This window comes from Vigna unguiculata, chromosome 7 (genome assembly GCF_037176805.1).
Source record: "Vigna unguiculata cultivar grain cowpea cultivar isolate G323 ecotype 2 chromosome 7, ASM3717680v1, whole genome shotgun sequence".
In the NCBI taxonomy this organism is placed as follows: domain Eukaryota; kingdom Viridiplantae; phylum Streptophyta; class Magnoliopsida; order Fabales; family Fabaceae; genus Vigna; species Vigna unguiculata.
This window is the reverse complement of record NC_140798.1, coordinates 13,758,446-13,781,477: the sequence shown is the minus strand read 5'-3', so window position 1 is coordinate 13,781,477 and position 23,032 is coordinate 13,758,446. Positions and strand designations below refer to the sequence as shown.

General features: G+C 33.9%; 3 protein-coding genes across 7 annotated transcripts; 2 read left to right on the top strand and 1 right to left on the bottom strand.

The window, feature by feature from the left end:
• The first annotated feature begins 141 nt into the window (after positions 1–141).
• Positions 142–4,551, top strand: LOC114191698 (uncharacterized). The gene is made up of 7 exons (XM_028081048.2): positions 142–294; positions 572–709; positions 1,642–1,764; positions 2,126–2,209; positions 2,441–2,543; positions 2,615–2,672; positions 2,755–4,551. Exons 1-7 carry the CDS (start codon positions 264–266, stop codon positions 4,159–4,161), a joined length of 1,944 nt encoding a protein of 647 aa, XP_027936849.1. The 5' UTR covers positions 142–263; the 3' UTR covers positions 4,162–4,551.
• Positions 4,552–5,137: 586 nt separating this feature from the next.
• Positions 5,138–9,833, top strand: LOC114191697 (uncharacterized). 2 transcript variants are annotated; one of them, XM_028081044.2, is made up of 4 exons: positions 5,138–5,754; positions 5,990–7,895; positions 8,580–8,736; positions 8,983–9,833. In XM_028081044.2, the coding sequence occupies exons 2-4, from the start codon at positions 6,072–6,074 to the stop codon at positions 9,687–9,689; spliced, it is 2,688 nt and encodes an 895-aa protein (XP_027936845.1). In that variant the 5' UTR covers positions 5,138–5,754; positions 5,990–6,071; the 3' UTR covers positions 9,690–9,833. The 2 variants fall into 2 exon arrangements, with proteins under 2 accessions (XP_027936845.1, XP_085532212.1); XM_085676086.1 differs by lacking the exon at positions 5,138–5,754 and having other exon boundaries at positions 5,761–7,895.
• Positions 9,834–13,159: 3,326 nt separating this feature from the next.
• Positions 13,160–18,591, bottom strand: LOC114189576 (Tetraspanin family protein). 4 transcript variants are annotated; one of them, XM_085665179.1, is made up of 7 exons: positions 18,212–18,591; positions 17,822–17,921; positions 17,426–17,506; positions 17,215–17,319; positions 14,734–14,937; positions 13,673–13,745; positions 13,160–13,569 (listed from the first exon to the last, which is right to left on the bottom strand). In XM_085665179.1, the coding sequence occupies exons 1-6, from the start codon at positions 18,409–18,411 to the stop codon at positions 13,680–13,682; spliced, it is 756 nt and encodes a 251-aa protein (XP_085521305.1). In that variant the 5' UTR covers positions 18,412–18,591; the 3' UTR covers positions 13,160–13,569; positions 13,673–13,679. The 4 variants fall into 4 exon arrangements, with proteins under 4 accessions (XP_085521305.1, XP_085521304.1, XP_027933983.1 ...); XM_028078182.2 differs by having other exon boundaries at positions 13,204–13,569; positions 13,673–13,721; positions 18,212–18,589; XM_085665178.1 differs by having other exon boundaries at positions 13,160–13,745.
• Positions 18,592–23,032: the final 4,441 nt, after the last annotated feature.

Below are 23,032 nucleotides of genomic sequence, written 5' to 3'. Positions count from 1 at the left end.
AATCAAACCACAATTTATTCCCTGGTGCTGAATTTGGAAAATTATTTGTCCAGGTAAAACGAGGAAATGCTTTTGTTTAAATACGTATCAGTTGTTGTAAACTCGTCAAATCCTATAGATAATTTCTACGTATAAAAAGAATGTTACACACATGCGGAACTGTGACTCACGTGCCGTTTGGCGCCAAATCCAGTGTCCCGTTCCGTGTTTCTTCTTCTCACTAGCGATTGTGTTGCAGAGCGTGCGATTGGTTGAGCATTGCAATGAATAAAAGGAAAATTTCTCAAACCAAAGGTTTCTTTCTTCTTCCTTTTCACATTTTCGAATTTTCGTTATTAAGTTTCGAATAACCTTTATGATTGCAATCAATACCTAACGATTTGTTCGCTACGAACGATGCGTTTTGCTCCACATTTTCATGGTTCTGTGTTCTACAAAAGTCTACGATATTGGAGTTTACTATTTCATCTTAGCTTGCACATTGTTATAATAGTAGTTAGAATGAAATAACTTCGTTTTGTTTTATTTGTTTTACTTTTGCGTTTAACTAGGATTTGGAATGCAAGTGCAGGAACAGATCCAAAAACTTCTGAGTTTGCTTTCTTTAAGAAATTGAAGAAGGATGCAAGTGAGGGATTTCGTATACGTCCACTACAAAAGGAATCTCGCCAATCATCTAAGAAGCCAGAATCCACGGACTATTCCAGAGGTTGGTTGAATTTCAAAGATAATAAATTTGCCTTATGTTCATTTTAGTTTAGACAGATTCTTAGGAATATAATTTAAGTTTAATATGTTTTTCAGAATATGTGGAGTAATCAGAAATCGTTTTCAAAGTGAGTTTAGATGAACATGTTGTAAAATTCAATAAATTTATTTTACATGACTTAACAGTGTAAAATGCGTATACAAGACGGAGGTATTATTTATTCATAGAATTTTCAGAAAAAAATTATAAAATGGATTTTGTTATTGTTATAACTTTGGCAGAATGATATATTTGCGGTCGTTTATGATGAAAATGTTTAATGGTTTTATGTAGAATTAATGTGAAAGGTTTATCACGTCTGTAAAGGTAGAAAAGTTTTATTCCTGCTTATTTATAAATAAGCATTATTAGGATTTTTTTTCTCAAAAAGTACTCTTAAAACATGAGAATTTTTTATTCCCCTATAACTTTTCTTATCAATGTCAAATTGTTCCTTGTATTAAAGCCATCTTAATATAATTAAGTTGGGGAGTTTCTTATGTATAAGACATTGATTTCATTTCCTTTATCACTCTGAAAGTTGAACATTTCCCCTTGGTTTGAAGACGGAGACACATACATGTGCCATCTTCTGTCACAATAGAATAGTCATCGCGTTTATTTAAGATTCAAAGTACATCTTGGTTCTTATTTGATGTACTAAATTTTAGTTTTAATCTCTCTAAAATTGGGATTTAGGTTTTAGGTTCCTGTAGCTTTTCGAAATTAGTGCCTTCGATCCCTGTCATTGTTATTGATCTGTTAAACAATGATGCTTCACTAAACAGTGACAAGGCACATCAACTAAAACTCAAATTTTAGAGGAACTATAACTAAAACTTCAATAATCTATAGAGATTAAAAGTGTATCTAAATATTTTATGTATATGCAGAGAAGATGGGTGATGCCAGGATAGGAAGTAATTGCGACAATTCTTCAAGGATCATTGATCATGTATCAACTGTAAGGACAGACTCATGTTTCTCACCTTCTGTAAAAGCTTGGTATAAATCAGGTGCGTATTAGAGGAAAATTCCACGACATTCTAGCTGCAGAGATACACTGATATGTAGGATCATGGTGTTCACAATCGCGATAGTTAGGAAAGGAGATACTTCCCATTTGTAAGGAAATGTTCCTCGTTCTGGAAACTTATGCTTATTTCTTCTCATGGTATCGATATCTACTGCTCTGCACTCTTATTTGCTTGTTAAGTTAGTATAATGTGGCATTTATATTTTTCTCTAATTGGCGATTATGTACTCCAAAATGTTGAAATGTTGGGAATGCTTTTTTCTCCCGCAATAATTTCATTTTTTAATTCCCTGCTAAGCAACAATCTGTATCCGAAAATCTTTTAACCGATGGTAACGCAGGCTTGTACTGCATCAGCAACACGCCAAAAGACTCCCGAGATTATAGTGACAAATTCAAATCCCAGCGAATATTTTCACATGAAGGTTTGATTTTCTTTATTTGGATTCCTTGGTTACAAGGTATTTGCGGGGTAAAATAATGCATAGGACAGTTTGAACATTTATTCGGTGCCACTGATTTGTAAATGTTCGGATGGTCAAATTTATTACTGTAAAAAAAATGCATGTAATTTAACTGAAGACGTGCAATTTACCTCTCATATTTCAGAATGTGCTGACAGCTTTTGTAAAACAATTACTGTGTCAATACTTCAGATCAGCATGCGCATGGAGAAGTTTTTGCTAGAAAGAGACAAAAATTACGACTGAGTGCCGCAGATGCCTTGTTTACAGACCCAGAGAAGCTCTGTTCAAAAGGGTTAGGCACAGATTCGATATTGATATTAATTGTCCTTTCCCTTTATCATGAATATAATGGGCATTTTTCAGGCACGATATTATTTCCATGCTCCTTAGTCGGCTGTTCCCTATAAGCACTGAAGAAAATGTATGGTTTTTTAGCCATTTCTCATTCTATAAATCTATCCAGTGACCTGCATTCCCTTATCAAAAATGATTTTCTGTGCCAGAAATATGAGGATACACATCCAGGAAAAGAAGCGAATGGTACAATATATGATTTACCTGATTCTCGAAAGTCAGATGATCAATTTAAGGAGCAAAATCAGATACCTAAAAAGAAACTTCTTGGACTTGAATCAAGCCCATACATCAGAGATCATGTGTTGTCTCCTTCCTTTCTCAGACTAGATGGGAGATTTAATCTGCACTCGAAGTTTCCAACCTATGATTCTCACAATTTTCCGCCTCAAACAACGGAACCTGAGTGCAAACGAAGTGCAACTCAAAGTTTCGGTGTCGCAACCAAGGGCGATGTAATTCCTGAACCTTTGCTTAACGAAGCAGCAAATGCTACCAGATATGGGTTGCATGATTCTCGGGAGTTAGATGGTCAATTTACAGAACACCATCAAATACCTAAGAGGAAACCTGTTGAACTTGAATCAAGTTCATCCTTCAGTGATCATTTTCTGTCTCCTGTTTATCTGCGATCAGTTGAGAAGATTAACCCTCATGCCGACTTTCAACCTTATCCACTCAACTTTCAACCTCTGCTCAGTATGACAGAAGCAAGAAGCAATTTTGGTGGAGCTCCAAGTTTCATTGACAAGAGTGATGCAACCCGAGAGTTTCTGAGTAATAACCAAGATCTTGAAATCTTTACATTTAATCATTTCAAAGAGCTGGGAATACTAGAGAAAGAATCGATTCCTCTTATGGAAAAAGATTTTGACTACACTGCAAATGCGACAAATTTACCTATCACTTACATGCATACAAAGCCAAATATGGCCTCTGAATTATCAATTTTAGGCCACCGTGAAGAGCAGACATTACATAATACATTAGATAAATACCACATTAGTCCCTCATCCTCACTACTAGACAAATCACAGAACTTCAGTTCAATATTGGATTCTGGTTTCTTAAGATATCAAGAAGTCAAGTTTGGAAGCTATGTTTATGAAGACATGGACACAAATTTTAACCATACAGCATTGGCTCTGTCACACAGTAAGCACTACTTTAATGTTCATGAAAATCGCAAGAATGACACGTCATGTGATCAAGACAGCATGTTCCTTTCACCATACAAGCATTGGGTTGGAAGGACAGATTCCAGGGCCTACCATCATCATCCTAATCTGGAAACATGGCTTCCATCTTCACTAGATGAATGTCAGAGGAGCTTATCTCTAACTAGTTCCCATTTAAATTACCAAAGTTCAAGTTCAAGAACTTTACAATTGCCACAAAGGGTAAGTATGCCTTCTCTCTTTCAAATTAATGATAATGACGAGCCAGAAATGGATGGTGAAAATCACGAGGAAATGCTTTATCATTTTAGGAAAAGCTTGGTTGAAATATATAACTCTTCTTTTCACCATATGTCCTTGCCCATTTCCTTTGGATGACATTGACCATGCCAATGATCAAGAGCAAACGCAGAAGCTGCTCCATTAGAGTCTAACACTCCAGAATGTTTGATCAAACATTACCCTGCACATGTTTCTGATTAATTTCGGACTGTTACGCCATGTGTTTACAAAAAGACGCGTCTATCAAACGTCACCTTTTGGTGGAAATTAGTGTTGTTACTTTGCTGGATCTTTGATAATTGGGAGCATTAAAGGAACCGTGTCTATACTTTTAATTGTACAAATATCTAAAGTGACTGTAAAATTCCAAAGAACTTTCCCGTGATTCACCAGAAAAAGTAGTACGATTTTTTGGCATTTATCATATCTGTAACGCTAAACATCAAGAACTGAATTTCACGAATACGTATGTTAAAATTATTAAAAGAGTGTAACAAATTTGTGCAACTAACATTTATAACCGACTTACTTGCCTTTATCAAAAAGATTACGAGTTACTCTGGTAACCATTTGTACAATCTTCACGTTAAGCAAACCACAAACTTGAATGCAAAATTATCTCTAACTTCTTTCTCTTGTATTCTTTGGAGTGGTCTTCATGCCACTCCAGATTTCAATTTGGTTACGCTCTTCTGCTCTATGTATGGTGTTGGTGAAGGCCTACATCAAAGTCTCCGAACCACACGCCTCACGGCACCGTGTGAGAGTATGGCACATGAAAAAGGTAGATACTCTTCTCGTTTGCTCTTCCAATTTTACATAAAGTCCACATCATAAGTGAGATTTATATTATGTTTTGTTTTGTTTGCTATTCTAATAAAGAGTCATTTTCAGTTGCATGTGCAACTTGTACGTCACTCATAAATAGAAAACGATATCTGACCTGTTCAGTATTCTTTTTTTTTACCCAAGATTAAAGTCACCCTATGATACAAATGTTTTGTTTTCACTCCCCTATAAATTCCTGAGTTTTGTGTACCCTCTGTCGCATTAAAGGTGAGATCAAATAAATCATTATTAGAAGTCAAACTAACAGAATGTGGAAAATTTTGTGGCCTCAACAGATATGGCTTTTTCTCCCGTTCTATTGTTTGTTTGCCTGCCCTGTTATTTTACTCCTTTAAAGCAACGCCTTTTAAGATGATCTCCTTTCCGTGTGATACATCTATTTCATAATCACTCATTTTTTAAAATATGAAGATAACATCTCAATGATTTCCCTGCTATTAAGTCAAGTACCTGACCTTATAAAGTTGATCCATAATTTTTTTTTTTTTCAAGTGATTTTATTCTATACCTCAATTGATGACACATTTAATGTTTATGTTATCTTTCCTTACAAACTTTAACTGGCCAAGATTTGGAAGAATCAATGATTTTTATTACGTTGGGATTTCTTAGTTATTTGCCTATATAGATGTAACTACTTGCCTGTTTTGTTAGACTGGTTAATTTTGTCCCAAACTTGCTCATTTGATCATGTCATTCAAATTTCAGTGAAAACAAGTAAAGAAATTATTTGTACTAAATGAGATAATTAAATCACTAGTAGTTTGATGAGAGCGTTTTGCAAAGGGTGTGGATGGAGTATATAGGACAGAACTACGCAAAGGAGAGACAGAATAAGAGGTAGGACATCAAACCCACATCTCCGCACCTTGCCCATCATTTTTTCTTCTTTGATATACACTTATATCTCCCTTTCCTGGTGATCTATATGGAGATTTCTGTAAATTGTCAATAGTTTCTTTTTCTTTCCAAGTTGTGTGAAATGGTTGCACTTAGGATTTCTGTAATTGAAGTGTTTCTCTGCTATTATATTATTCACATGCATCACCAAATATTCTGGCTATTTGTCTTGCAGCTTCGTCTCTTTCAACAAGTCAATCAGATTGTGGTGATGGGATAGAGGATAAGTCACAAAAGTAAATGGAGCACCCATTAAAATGCAGATGCTCATAGACAAAGAAATGTCCAAACAGAAAGATTCCAAGCACTACCTACCAAATGTTGTAGCAAAACTAATGGGGCTTGAAACCCTTCCAAGGGGAGAGCCTAGTTTTTCTATGGAAAGAAGCTACAGAAGTGCTTATCCTCAACAAATGCATGGTCCTGTAGGCTTCCCATTCAGGCATTGGCAGCAGGAAGATAGGTTTATGGATAGGGAAATGCTTCATGAAGTTCACCCAAACACAGAACAGTTTGCTTACAGAGATATGTATGAAATATGGCAGCAATCTGAGAGAGCGAATCATGGAAGTGGCAAGGTACCTGATAGAGGAAGATGGAGTGAAGATGTTGATGGGAAAAGAATGGCTCTCATTCGTCAGAAATTCATAGAAGCAAAACATCTGTCAACCGATGAGAGAATGCGTCAATCTAAACAATTTAAAGATGCCTTGGAAGTTCTAAGCTCCAACAGTGATCTCTTAATGAGGTTACTGGATTCTCAAAATGTTTATGAATTTTACTCAAGTCCACGTACTGATACAAAGCGCATTACTCTTATTAAACCTTTGAAGATGGATGACAATGACAAACCAGCCAGAAAGGAGAAAAGGAACAATAGACTAACTAAGAAATCACCAAATGTTGATCAAGCATCTGGCTGGGAGAACAAGAATTCTGGAAACTCTCCAGATAGTCAGAAAGTTGATGAATCTCCAGTACGAACCACTCGAATTGTGTTGCTGAAACCTAGCCCTGGGAGGACACCTGATCAAAAGGATGCGGTTTCTCCAATAACAACATCATCACTAAATCTGAAAAGTGGTAATTGCCATCAGGGACCTGAATATGACGATGCAATAGAATCCATTAGAGTGGCAAAAGAGATGACACAGCAAATGCATAAGGGTCTGAGGAGCTATCAAAAGGATAAAACTCCACATTATTCTTCAGTGTTTTCCAATGGCTATTCTGATGATGAGAGTTCGTTCAACAAATCATATCACGAGTATGCATCAGCAAATTTCAGTGATTTGGAAGCTATGTCAATGTCACCGTTGCCAAGGCTTTCATGGGATTACAATTACATCAATGGCTGTAGCAGTCCTTATTCTACAATGTCCTTAGGTCGCATACCTTGCTCTCCTGAGTCATCAGTGTGCAGAGAGGCAAAGAAAAGACTTTCTGAAAGATGGACTATGATGGCATCAGATAATAAGGGTCCTCAAGAACAAATGAATGTGAGGAGAAACTCTACCTTGGGTGAGATGCTTTCTCTTACCCACATGAAGAAATCTGTAACATCTGTGGTTGAGAGTATTAAAGAGGACAAAGAACCCGGAAAATCTGTTTCTTGCAGTCATTCTTTCAATGCAGAAATAAGCATTGAGGGCTCTCCTAAAAATCTTCCCAGGTCAAATTCTGTGCCTGCATCCTCTACTGTCAATGAAACTGAGCTCACAGTTCAAGTTGCTGATCCAAAAACTGGCAAATCACAAGCCTCCAGGGCACAGATAAAGTCAAAGAAGAGATCAACGTTTAAAGAAAAAGTAGCCAGTCTCTTGTTCTCAAAGAGTAAGAAATCAATCAAGGAAAAGCCAAGTTCACCTCAATCTAAAGATGCATCCCAACCCGCTCCTATTGTCACTCAAGCATCAGTTCTTCCAGCATATGCACCTGAAGTCCTTAGGGATGATGAGTCTCAAATCATCAATGTGGATAGTTTTGAAGAGTTTTCTCTTGTAGCTCTATGTGAATCATCAGAGAAAACTTCCACAAATTCAGTTTCTAACAGACAAGAAGAAGACATGATTACACTAGAGGTAATGGCTGCTATTATTCTGCTAATTTCGTCATTTTTTTTGTTTCATAATGCAAATTTTATTTTGCCAATGGATATTTTGGATATATCAGGAATTTTCTAGGATAATATAGTGCAATGAAAAGTAAAGACCACAGAAAGGAAATGTACACCAAATAAACCGAATTAACATTCATTTCTGTTTGTGCACTTGAGTGTTTATTGTTGTTTTAACCTTTATTTATTACGGCCTTGGGGGAAACACCAAAAAAGCAGTCCTTAATTATAATATAGAGACCCCTTTTATGATCCACAGGAATTTTTGCGCCTTGTCTTCCCAACTAATGAAATTATTAATTCCTTTAAAATTCTCACGCTACCAGATATTTTTGACACTAGGCTGAATGTTGCAGCACGATGAGGGAATTGAATGAGTAGTATGGTTTCAAGTTCTGTGCGCGCAAAACTAATTTTCCTCTTAAATATGGTTGGTATTCATATGCATTGGAATGATGAAATAAATGAAATGGAAAACCGAAATTATTGTCATTAAAATGTTTGGGTATTTGTGGATAATCAGTGAAAATAACTTTTCTTAGTAAGCCTAGACCACAACCTCTCATGTCGATGAGATTATAGCATACGATAAATTGAATGCCACACTGTATATAAACATGTGAAATCCTTTATTTGTTTGTTTTCACAGCCTGGATTGACAGTGGCAGGATCCATGATGCTAGAGATTAATTCAAGTGAAAGCCCAGATCAGCCTAGTCCATTCTCAGTATTACAACCTCCATTTGAAGATGATAACAATAATGTATCTCATGAGTCCTTGGACCGTATGAAGAATGATCAACCAGGTAATAATTTTTAAGCCTTTCTGCTTTCTTTATTAACTCTAGTTCTTATTTCATATAAATAAATATATGTACCTTATCTTAATAATTGTAATTGTTTGTCATTACCTGAACCTGAAGAATAGCTTTTAAAAACACTTCCATTTAAATAAGGATTCAGATTTATAATGTAAGAGTAGATATAAACAATGTCTTAAATCTTAAATTACTATTTTTATTATTACTTGAGTGTCACTTGTGCATGTATAGGATCACAGGTGGAACTGAAGTCCAATTTAATTGACAAATCACCACCTATAGAATCAATAGCTAGGACCCTATCATGGGATGATTCTTCTGCAGAAGTATTAAAACCCCTAATGGTTCCTTCCTTGGACTCCAAGGTAGAGGAAAAAGAGTGGCTTCTCTTGGTCCACAACCTACTATCAGCAGCTGGACTTGATGACCAGAAACAATATGACTCGTTTTACTCCAGATGGTATTCCCTTGAAAGCCCATTGGACCCATCATTGAGGGACACATTATACATCAATCTAAATGAGAAAGAGTCTGAGCCAATGCATGAGGGCAGAAGAAGGAAGATGAGATCAAATCATAAACTTGTGTTTGATTATATCAATGCTGCACTATTGGAACTTGTTGGTTTTGGGTCAGAAAAGGGCCTAAAGGGCAGTGGAAAGCAGTGTAGGGTCCTAGTCCAAGAGAGTGCACCGGAATCTACCTTGTTGGTGGACCACATTGTGGCCAAAATAAAGGAATTAATGGCAAGTGGGGTGAGGTGTGAGTGGGACAGCAACAGCCTGGTAGTAGAAAATGTTGTCAGAAAAGAGATTGTGCAGATAGGGTGGGTTGAGCTTATGGAATTGGAGATAGAGGTTTTGGGAAAGGAGATAGAGGGGGACTTGATTCAAGAGCTTGTGGAGAATGCAGTGGTTGATTTTACAAGCAGGGACTGAGTCCCTCTTCATCCTTTCTGCTTTTAATTTTCATATTAAATAAGTATTATTGTAACTTTATTATCATTGCATTCGATCATCCACACTGCCCTACTTACCCAATTTATTAAATTCTATCGTACCAATAAAGTTGTAGTTATTTGACATTGATGACTTGGAACTTAATTACCTGAAAAAAAAAGTGTGAAGAACTACGGTAGTTACAAAGAACATGAATAAATATAATATATATATATATATATATATATATACACACACACGTTCATGCTAAATCTGAAATGAGCTTAGGCCAAAAACATTTATATCTCTTTTAGTGATAGTGTAAAGGGTTTTTTTTTTTTATAGCAATAGAGGTAGTTATTCTCCACTAGTAACACTGTTATTAGGTTTTTTTTTTTTTTTTTTTATTTTAAGTGGGCTTCGGGTCCAATATTTAAACCTAAATATTATTAACTTTTTGTATTCGTGTAAATACTACCAAAGTTTCGAGCTCAACCTTAAAGTAAAGTGTGTTAGCTCTTTTAAGTTCTCTTTTAAGTAAAGGTGTGCATTCTCTTTCTGGAGAGATAAAGCTTAGAATCGAAGAAATTCAAGGAAAACATGGAATCGATCACTATAATGGGGAGGTTAGACATGATCACGACTTAAGATTCAAGTACCTTTGAAAAGGAACAAGAACGGAGGAAATGACCACATGTAATAAAGCACAGTCTAATACAAGTTGACCAGAACTTAGATTACCACACAATCTTCCTAAAGATGGAGATCCACACCTTTTCTAGCCTTTCTTCAGAGTTGCTATCAAGAAGGCTCAAGCCTTCAAAGCGAAGAACCTAAAAATACTTGAATTATGGACGAATACAAGTTTCGACTTATCGATCACCTAGAGCGAAGATCTATTTGCACAAAGGCAATGTTACCACGACTATTGGTACGAGATATCAATATCATGTCGAAAAACATTAATCTCAGCACGAAGGTTGTACTTTGCACTTAGGAAAATATTAGCACTAAGGTATGGCATAGGCTATTTGAGCACATAGACTTGTCCTTGCACTTAGGCAAATATTTGCACTCATGTACAACACATGCTATTTAAACATGTAGACTTGTCCTTGTAGTTAGACAAATATTAGCATTGACGTATAACACAGACTATTTGAGCATGTAGGTTTATCCTTGCACTTAGACAAATATTAACACTGACGTATAACATTGAGTTGTCAAAATGGGTTGGAACCCGTGAGTCAACCCGGCCCACCACGGGTTCGGGCTAGGTTAGGTTGAAATTTTTATACAAATTTTAATTTGGCTAATTTTTTACCCGACCCACATAGAATCCAGCTCACCCGAGTTGAACCCGTGGTGAGCCCGGTTGCCTCACCAACCTGCAAATAAAGGATCACAAGTGTTTTTTATTACGTTAGACTTTGTATTTGGGTCGGGTTAGGTTGTTTTTTTTAGTTAACACATTGGTATTTTTGTGATTTTGGTTTGTAGTTGGAGTTTAACATTCTTTTGGATTGCATTTGGATTCTATTGAGGTTTATTTAGATTTTAATAAGAATTATAATTTAGTTTTTTTGAGATTGAAGAAAAACAAATTGTATTTTTTTTTAATTAAATGAGCTAGTGAGTCAATCCGCTTAATCCATCAATCCATAGTTCGAATTTTTTTGATTCACTAATAAGTAACTCGGATTGGATTGACTCACTAAATGGTCAATCCGTGACGAGTCAAATCTAACAGAACAAGGTTATCCGTATTGAGAGTCTAATATAACATGACCTATTTGAACAAGTAGACTTATCCTTGCATTTAGGCAAATATTAGCACTGAACGGGTTATCTGGGATCGGAACAAAATATAATATTGACACACAACTCACGAGTCACTATCTGTCCGTGTTAGTACTGGTTTAGCCATAACTGGGACGCTATAATTTAACAGTACCATCAGTACAGTTGGTATAATTGATGAATTATGCATCCATAGAAATCACAGTCTGTAGTCCTTTAACCCATGTTGCTGGCTCCCATTAGACCATGTTGAAGCGTGGATTAATTGGAATCACAATCCCGGCACACGATGACTTCTTATAAAGAACTATTAAATAAAACATTGATCAGAACATTTTATATTTCCCTTCTCTAAACCAGTTCATGCAATCCTCTCATTTTTTAACTAGTTGGAAGATAATTAGAATTTTAACTAGTTTAATTCAGAATCATATATGTTCACTCTTTTTTTGTCGCAGACCGACTCAGATTCTCTTACCACACATGGAGTGTCGACTAATTTTGTGGTCCAAGAAATAAACGCTTCGGATGCTTGCAAATAATTCTTTCACGGATAAAAGTATTACAATTTTTTTAAGCCAAGAAACAAGTGCTAACTCAGCCATAATCAATAAAAACCCTTTAAAATAATAATATCCAAAGATAGAGGTGGTCATTGTAACCTTTTGTTACTCCGAGCTCCGAAAATTTTCCTGCTTTGGACTGGATCATCATTCCCTCTTAAAGTTTTCATCCTCCAAAAAGATGTGGTCAACTGGGTTTATTTGCCTGCCTAAATCGTTGAAAGATTCTTACATTAACCATGACCCAAGAGCGATGAGAGGTACTAATATTTGCAATCTGAATCGTGCTGAAGCCTTAAAGTAGAACAAGGGAAAAAGACACATTTTTTTCCAATGGATAAAAGGTTGTCCCCATTGACCATTCGATGTGAAATTTCTAACCAAAGTAGAGAACAAATTATGGTATCTAAAACTTAAAAATTGAATCACTGTTCAAGTCCCGTGACAGCACCGTGGACCACGTTCCACGAGGCGAGCTTCCAAAATTATTAAGAATAGATCAGTGACTGCAGTTTGGGAGAGTACAATCTCTCATAACTTGTCATTTTCTATAAAAACAGAAACAGAGGAGAAAGAGTGTTGCGAAACGTACTGTGCAGAGTAGAAGTGTATGCTTTTGTTTATTCTTCCCTTTTCTAAAAATAAAATGAAATCTGCAGTTCTCTCGAGGAACATATGCAACAAAGGTTGTCATGATCTACTAAGCCAAAATACTAACACACGATCTCAGCTAATCCAATAATCAACATCGTCGTGTAGCAGTCAGAAATGGTCACATGGATAATTTCTAATACATCCAACAGAAGAATATAATATATAATATTAGCTACACTTCCTTGTATCTGGAAATCAATAAATAAAGGAATAAATAAAAACTATCTAATGTGAAACAAAATAGTTCAAATCAAGTGCTAATAATAATAATGGGACAACATTTTACCATCGAGAAACATATAACCACCATAGTCATGTGAATTCAAACTGCCCTGGTTTACTGAAATCTTCACACTGAAAAATTATTCCCATTTTATTAAAATCATCATATACCTATATAACTAGCATTTTTCATATTCTAAAATTAACTTCTTAAATAAAGCGTACATAAGATACTGAAAATTTACCCTCCGGTTTCACTTGATGTTGAGTCAATATTTACCCACCAATTCTGCTTTTTCAAATTTCATACAAAAGTATGATATTTGTTTTTTAAGGAAAAAAAAAATGAATGCCAGACACATGAGAGACGTATGCTTCACGTGCACCATATCCAACGTATATAGCTGTATGCGTGGCCATTGAGCAATGTCAACTAATGTTCTGTGATGCAGACTGCACTATCAGTAGAGCCATGAGGAAGGTGCTTACATCGGGTCCTTTGTAATGTAGCTTTGTTATTATTTTTTCTCTTATGCTACGCTATTTAAGTACAAGACACTTTTAAACTTCAATCGATAGCTGGTTTGGTTTTACAACACATATACCACCACCACTATATTTTGCTTACATCATAATTTTTCCTGAAATCAAATGAAAGTACAACATTAGAACCAAAGATATACACGTATGTACGCAAATGTCGACACATCATTGAATTGCTTCATGTCTAGTAGCGGTGATTGCCTGAAATTCATGGTTGGTAGGTGCTCTTATCACCATGGTTCAATCCGTACTGCAAAACATGAAATAGTAATTCCTGCATTACTTATGTTAAGAGACACTTCAATAACAGGCATGCACAACAGTAATTTGATTACATGAATTGTAGACATACCTATGTATCAAACTAAATACGGAGAGAAGAACAGAGACTACTACATATAAATTCACTAAATGATCGACAAACAAGCGTTTTGGAAGTCTCAAAAACAAGTTGGAAAACCATAAATTTATCAATCTTTATCCTAAGAACCACATGCTTAGATTGAAGAAACCGTTGATCTTGAGCCTGTGTAATAAACACAAATGCCTCAAGTTTCTAAACCCAGACAAAACTAGAAAGGAAAATTTAGTATGATACTCCGATACTTGTATGATACTTGTAGGACACGCTATATCCAATTTGAAAGATATTTTTTTATCTTTGACATGATTTTGACGATTAAAATAAGGAACAAATCTTATACTATCACTATTTTTTGCATATTGGATATTAGATAGATAGATTATATCCACTTTTGTGTTAGTTGACAATGTGTAAATTGACAATTTCAAACTTAACATATATATACACATCATGTTCCGTGTCCTATAATTTTTCAATTAAGCCGTATCTTCGTGTCGGTATCCGTACCCATTTCCGTATTCGGGCAACATATTTGTGCAACACAGTTACATATCCTTTCTGTTTCAAACAGTATAAATAAAAATAATTTCATGCAATGACAACAGACTACTGAAAACGTAATTTTTCCAACCAGAGTTAGCATCCAAGCAAAATAGAATAATAAAATTATAAATCTAAAACCAAAATACTATATGCTAATACCGAAATTAAATAATATGTACCAATGGAAAAAGATAAACAGAAAAAAACAATGGAAGTTTTAGTTGATAGTTGATGATAAAATAAAAGCTTTTTAACAAACTCTTGACAAATCACATTATATTTCCTATCACTGAAAGACTCAATTCCATTAAAGGTTATCGAAGAAATTAAGGTTAAGACTTCAAGACCAGCGTACCTTTTCTCTCATCCGTGAGCTCCAAATATCCGAGTGATTTCCTCTATTATCAACTTTGCCAGAGCCAGATGGTTGGCCAGATTGAGGATTTAGTAGGGGTTCCCAAGTTCTACCCCTAACATCACATTCATCCTCATAATCAAAATCAGTTCCCCGGGTAGATACGGTGGCTCGCAGAATTAATGCCAGTAGTAGAGCCAATGCCTGAGGTTGACAGCAAGAAAAATGAGCAAAAGCAGTAGGGGAGGAATGGAATAAAAGAAAATACAGAGAATACTTTACATTATCCAGCATGTTTGTTATATGGATTGTTAGATTTTTATTGATACTATTTTGATGAGGATACAAGCAAAATGCTAGAAATGTAAACCAATGATTATAGAAATCTCAGGTTGTCTTTAACATGTAAAACACAGACATGAAGTATGCTAGACACAGTTTGGGGTAGAATTTTGTCCACTTTTCCTGTTTCAACCTTAATGAATTAAAAAGCTCAGCATATTTATACCAGGCTCTGCTTCCGAACGCTTTCAGTATCTGTCAGCAGAGCATTAAAATCTAAAATAAAAAAGAAGTTACTGTCTCAAGCCCAACTAAGGTAGGGACAACAAGAGGTAAAGGATAAACAAATTTTGTAGGTAGAAGAAAGCATGTTAGGAAGATCTCTAAGATGGTCATTGGATGCTTCATTACTTTACTCTCTTTGTTTAATAACTAGTATTTCTTATTTAGGGTAAAAAGGTCATCATAACAACAAATCATGTTTAATTCTGTTTATAAATTGCAGTAGCTTAGTTTAAAATATAAATAATTGAAATAAAATAATAACACAATTATTTTTGTTTATTACTCCCGCTATCACATATATGAGCTTTTTTATATCTCAAATTATTTTTCATTTTAAAAAACTAAGAAAACATAAATTATTTTTCAACAACACCCTCTTATAATAGGTATCTCACATCACCTAAATACATAAGTAGATTGACAACTACATTTAATAAGGATTTATTTTGTCCAAAAAAGGTTATATATAACAGCAATCAGTGGTATTTAGTGCAATGAATAATTTTCTTAAGAAGTGTGTATTAACTTAAGAAAGCAAATCATGTTATGAGATAAAGGAAGCAAATTAATGTTCTGCTGTAAATGCTAGTATAGTATAGAAAGAACTCATAAATTTCATCACCCTCTCTCATACTCACCAATACTACCAATGATTCTTTTAATAAAAACCTGTTGGGAAGCTTATCTATGTCTTTTTTACAAGACTCCCTCCCTCTATATTGTTTGTTGCTTTCTTTTTTTTTGTACAAAAATACCCCGAAGCATAGATGCATTTATTAGTTAGGTAATAAGAGATTAAGAAATTGGAACCAGTTGGTTTTACAAGTTGCTGACAAAATTTAATACCACCACTAAACTGACCAAATTCCTTAATTCTTATAAAGCAGTTAAAAGAGTCTTATATATACAATCAGTACTATATCAAACTATCAATTGAGCGTTCAATCTTTGGTCCTACAATCAGTACTATATCAAACTATCAATTGAGCGTTCAATCTTGTGAGGACCAGTGCAAAAAATGTTTGCACAATAAATATTCTTGTATGAAAATAAAATAAATGGCCACCTATCAGAATGATCTCGAATGGAAATTGACAAATAACTAGAGGTGCATGTTTGAATTAGGTTATTTTTATCTTAAATTTGAAAAAAGCATTAAGAAAATAGACTTTTCAGCTAAAATATGCATGTTATGGAAATGGGAATTTTCATTACCTTATTTTGGAATCTTCAACATTAATACATAATGAGTAATTCAAGAATTTCAAAGGACATGTTAGGTTACCGCAAAAAATTAACCGACAGAACTTTAGAATGCAACCAAATAAGCAAAGCAATAGTTTGGAGGATATAATACTAATATATAGTCAGGAAAATAGCAATAATTCAAAGTCTAAAACCAAATTCAACACAACTTCTTTTTCCTATTATGAACTTTTGTTACATATAATTACTGAAACCAAATTAACCAGAGACTACAGTGACTGCATTGTATAGTGTAGTGTTCTACAAAGTTAATTACACCTCCGACTCCATCCATGAATCTAGTGAACAGAGTAAAAGATAACCTTAAGACAGAGCTGAATTAATATATATGTCCAATTCCTTATACAATTGAAGTTCATGAACTAAAAATAACAACTTAAGATAGTTGAATAAATGTTTAGATGCTTGAGAAAAAGAAGACTGACCCCTAAATGATACAAGTTACAGACGATTCCAAAAGTTTAAAAGTGCTAATAAAGAAACATCAACTTCAGATAATATATAACAAAAGCATTTTGTTGAACATCAACATGAACAAGCTTGAACTCTAAAAAATGGTCTAGTAGACTATAATTCATTTACCAATGAGAGATGAAGAAGAAAAAAAACCAGATACTAACACCAAAACAGCAACAGTAAAGAAAATACCTGAACCGCGAGAACAGTAATGCCAACCCAAGTACAGATATCTATATTATCTTCGATGAAAATTCGAAGCTCGTCAAGTCGACCGGTTGGATCAAGTGGAATATCCTGCAAAGACAATAATTAACTATAGACCTCAAAAGAGGAACACAAACGCGAGCGAACTAGTGCAACTATGTCCATAAATAACGTAGGGGAGGAAGAAAGTAAGAACCTTCTCCCAATCACTATCAAGTGCAATGAATCCCACCAGAGAAGCTTCCAGGAGAAGAAGCACCGCGATGAGTAGAGTGTACTAGAATTTTCCAAAGGGTCAAGGAGTGAAAAGCAAAAATAACTTTCAACATTTGAAATCAAAAAAAGCAGAGTAAAAGCTACTACTTTAAAGGATTCAACACAAGTTTACTCTACTCCTATAAAGCTCAATAGATACTCAACAAACAAGTTTTGAAAAACAGTCCCCAACGGTGGTTTCGGCCACCTAGTCTATAATTTCCCACAACATGAAAAAGCACGTCAAAACAGTGACCCAAAAATGCGACCGCAATTTAAAAACTTGAGCACGCAACCTTCTTTACAAAAATAAACATTCAAAATTTGAGTGGGATACAAAACACAAGCAGCAACCATTAATCATTTCAGCTGCAATGCAACCCAAGAAAGAAATGCATAACACCAAAATTCCCACTCCCAAGAAAGCGTAGATAAACCTGCAAAAAAAGAGTTCAGCATTAGAAACGAACAAAAGCAAATAACCGTCTAAATCTAAACCTAAGCATTTCATACACCTGTAGTAATCTCATCATAGTTAAAATAAAATAAAAAACAATAAAAAAAATAATAACGAAAAGATGAATTTTCCTTTAAGAAAGTATTGAGTATTAATTCCCAAGGTGAAAGTAGTTGATAGCATTTAGTGTAATAATAGAGTTGAAGCATGCGAATGAGAAAAGGTTGATTAATTAGCATAAACAGTGAGAATGAAAAAGATTAGTGGTACCATGGAGCGGGGAGAACGATGGAATAGAGATTTAAATAGAAATCGAAAGCGTGAGGGAGAGGAGGAGGAGGAAGACGATGCTCCCATTCGTTGAACATCCATATGGAATAGAGCAAAATGGAAATGCCAACGAAGGATTGAAGGAAATTGAGGAATTTGAGAAGGAAAGCGAGCGAAACGTGACAGGTATTGAAACGCATCGTATTTATTAGGGTTCCTTTGTTATTTCCCTTCGTAAGCTGATTTCAAGATTTTCACTGAATTTGTTTATTGGGAACTCCGACAACCACCACAATACATTCGCAGATCTCCTCCTCCTCCACACCTTGCCTCACTATTTCCTACTCTTTATTTCTTTTTCTTATTTTCTTCATCTACATATATAATATATCAACTAATATATATATGTATATAACGAAACAGGGAGTTTTATAAATTTTATATATTTATTTTTCAATCAACTAGTAAGAACCGAATTACAATCCCATCCCCCTCTGCAGACATTCTTTTCTGTCATAGATTTGTACAAGTTTTCCTGAGAATAAGTTTATACATTTAAAGTCTCATAAATTTAACTACTGTTAATTTATTTCTTATTAAAAAATATGTTTTGTTAAATATTAAAATAAATTCCTCTATAATTTATACCAAAAAATAAAATGGTATGATGGTTAATTCTGTTTATTTAATTCTAATTCATAAGTTAACTTATTTTCCTTTTAATATTCTTTAGAGATCGTTTGGATTAAAAAAGTTATGAGAAATAAAAATATTTAAAGTAAAAGTTTATGAAAGATGTTATTTATGTTGAGTTTCACAAATTAAAAAAAATATTTTAATTGATAAAAATAAAAAAAATTATATTTTACCTTAATCATAAAAATAATTTAAAATAAAATACAATTAATGTACATTATATTAAAAGAGATGTCAGTTATTATTTATTTAAAATAAAAATAATTAAAATAGATGAAATTAAATTAAATTAAAATTAAAATTTGGTAGAAATTAAGTTAAAGTAAACTATAAATGAGTTATTAAGTTAAATAAAATTATTATTATTATTATTATTGCACGTTTATTTGTGGTTGCCAACACAACTAAAAAGTGACCTGTGAAAAATACAATGTATTAGAGTGTAGAGGCCATTTTGCATCATTAGGAATGGATTCTTCTTCGTTGCGAGAAATGCTCTCTTCAGCTTTCAATTTGGATTATCTTACAACCAAAAAAAAATCATGTCTTATTGGCATGACTCAACAAATGAGCTCATTGTAAAATTGAAAAGAAGGGTAAAAATGTCAAACCACGATTCAACAGTTGACAATTATCGCTTCTGTCTTCAGCATAACAAGAGAACCCTTTAACCATTCAATTCTCTTTCTATTTTCGTAAATCACCACAAATTCCTTGAAACCAACGCAACACTTTCGCGTACTTACCTCAGAACAAACACACTTAAACTATTCATCAACTCGTTCTTCTCAAAAAAATGAATTAAACAAAGTTATATAAACAATAGAAATTAATTGATAAATTGATAAATTGGAGACATGTAAACAAAAATAATAATCACGTCATCTTGATAACAACAAATTCAAGTGATAAAATATTTACATAAATATAGAAAAATGTTTTGAACATATAATATAAAAAAACAATAAAAAATATATTAATCTATAAAAGAGATAAAACTTAGTTAAATAATTGAGAAAAGGAGTTCATGAACTTGTGGTAGTATCTACTCTAATGAGACATGTTGGGTAGTTTATTAGATGAAAGTGTGATCCAAGTGAGAAATAAGAGTACATTTGTTTTTACATTAAAAGAGTGGCAATGATTTATTAGGTAGGAGTTAAAAGTGTTTGTATTTCATAGGAGGCGTGCATTTACGGCAAAGCATGATACCTTAATTAATAAGGAACACAGATTTGGGAAATTTGAATTGGTACGAAATACAATTACAATTGAGCTTGAAATTAAGGAAGTAAACAAAGTTAATCGTGTATGAACATTTTAAACCGGATATATTAAATATTTGTTAAATCTTGGTTTGTTGACTAACTTAAAAAATTTAGGATTGGTAGATTGCATGCAAGAGTCAAAAACAAGTTTTACATGCTTCGCATCAACCCTTCATATAGTGTGTACTTACGTTTATAAAATTAGATTATGGTTTGTTTTATGTAAATTCAGGCTAGGCATGATGCTTTTACATAAATAAATTTATTAAAGGAAAATAAAAATAAAATATTAAACTATGGTTTTTTAAGTTTTGTTTGCTGATTTAAACGAGTTTGCAGAAAAAATTATGATAATTGGAAAAATTTAACTTTCATTTTTCATCTCGGACTTAATACTTGATCCGTATGTTTGTCCTAAGAAAAACTTATTTAATTTTAAGTGACTTTTATATAAATATTAAAAAATTCTAAAGGAATTCAAATCTTAAATTTGAAATATCTTAAAATAAAATCTCATATGCTTTTATAAGAAGTAGAAAGAAAGTTACTTCCGAAAAACAAATGTTTATTTTCTAAACGAGTTTATGTAAATATACTAAAAACTATAGGGTTAATTACACTAGTACAAAATTGCTTACCACGACACTAAATAATAACGTTTATCAAAGCCATTTTTTGATCTTCCTTTTCGTTGTTAATCGTCGGACGTTGTTTGTCTCCACCTTCTCCTGTTCCCTTCCGCTTATTCGTTCGTCAAATAGCGATATAGTGTCGTTCATCACCATCACGAGTGAATAATGTTTTTAACTCGTCTTTACATGCTTTGGTTTGTTTAGGAATCGAAACATATAATGGCACGATGATATTTTTACAATTCCTGCAAATTTTTATGCCTTGGTTTATTATTCATCTGAAGTCAAAAATAATTTATGTTTCGGTTCACAAAAAATTGGTGTCAAAGCCAAAAACTTGGCTAAATTTTCAAAAATGCCACTGATCATTTCATGTTTGGTCTCGGGTGTCAAGGAAACCGGTGCCAAAAGAGTTTTATGCCTCATTAAAAATAGAATCGAGGCCATATCCTTTACTTAGGGCACAAAATCACAAACCATTTCACTGTTCTTCTTCTTCCCCGTTGCACTTCGTTCCCTCTTCTCTCTCTCGGAAACGACGACCACCACGGTGCTGCTATTCCGGCGAACTCCTCTGCGGCCACTGCTCCGACGATTCGTTGCGGTGCATTCTTCCCCATTTCCGGCCACTGTCGTGCCTCCATTTCTCGTAAGGGGTAAGTTCACGCGTTCCCTTTTTTTGTTTCGGATGCTCTTTTACAAATTGGGTTATTGTTTTGCATTATATTGAGATTTTTTATTGTTTTTGGTTTTTTCTGCTATTTTTGACCCTCTCTTGTGTTTTATGTTATCTCTTGGAGCTCTTGAAAACGTGATTTACTGTGATTCGTCGTCTCTTGTGCTTTTGTTTCGTTGCATTATATCATCTCCCAGTGATTTGCTTATCACGCTCCTAGGTTCCTAATTCTAATATGTTATGTATTAGTTTATGTTATATTTGTGGTTAATTATTTGCTTAAATATGTTTTTTGATGAACTTATAATGTGAGTTAACCTTAGTTTTCCGTTTCAGATTCAATACGAAAATTATGTATTGTCCCCGAGTTTTCATTTTGAAAATGTTATATTTTTAAAAAAAATTAATATAAGGGAATACAATACTAATAAGTTAAATGTATTGAATCTTGAATTGTTTGGTTGGACAGTTTAAGAAGATTAATCACTTTCTGGTAGTTTATTAGTGCATATATATTTTAAAATACATATCTTAAAATTCATGAATATTTGTTATTGTGTTTTGTATTGATCTTCGGGTGCATATTTGATTGTGGTTGATAATCACTTTCATTTCGTGTATCCTGAAAACCAATGTGAAATATTGGCAAAATTTCGTGAAATTTAAGATATGTTTTTTAAAAGTAATATGTACCAACAAAATAAAGAAAGTGATTCTTCTTGAATGGGATAGGGTCACACATTGATTACACAAGCGACGTGAGCATTGATTTAAAGATTACTAAAATTGTTCACACAATTTCAGTATATATACGTATGGATCGAGATTGGATTAATTTACACGCATCAGCACTGAGTATGAGAACGAAGTAGAAGAATTTATACAATTTGCGCAACGTGATGAAGGTAGAAGTGATGATGAGGTGAAGTTTAGATGTCCTTGTGTCAATTGTTTGAATAGGAGAAATTTGAATGCAACTCAAGTTAGGGAACATCTTATTGTGATGGTTTCCTTAGAAGTTATACAATATGGACATGACACGGCGAATTAGTAGACTTTCCAACTATTTCCCGAATTGAACATGTTGTCAATTCCACCATGGAAGAGCAACGAGAAGAGTGACGGAAAGAGCGAGTGGAAGAAGACAATATGGAAGACATGATACAGGATGTTGGCGTAGAAGACAATATGACATGTTATATAAAAGTATCTTAACTTATTCCCTTTATCATAGTTCAATTGTTGGACATAACATGTTGTTAGGGAGATCAACGGCTAAGGCAAAATGTCTTGTATGGTGTTCCCTTCAAATTTGATACTTCTATCCATATATTTATAATTGTTTGATTTGATTTTCTTTCTTAATTAATTGTAATGTTGTTGATATAATGTAGTGTAATAAACAAACTGGCTCATATGAGTGTGATTATTATATAATGCAATGGATGACAACCATTGTGCGTGCTCGTATTAAAAAAAAATAATATATATTTGAACTAAAACGGATACTTTGCAATATTGTCTTTCTATATACTAACTTAAGTTAATG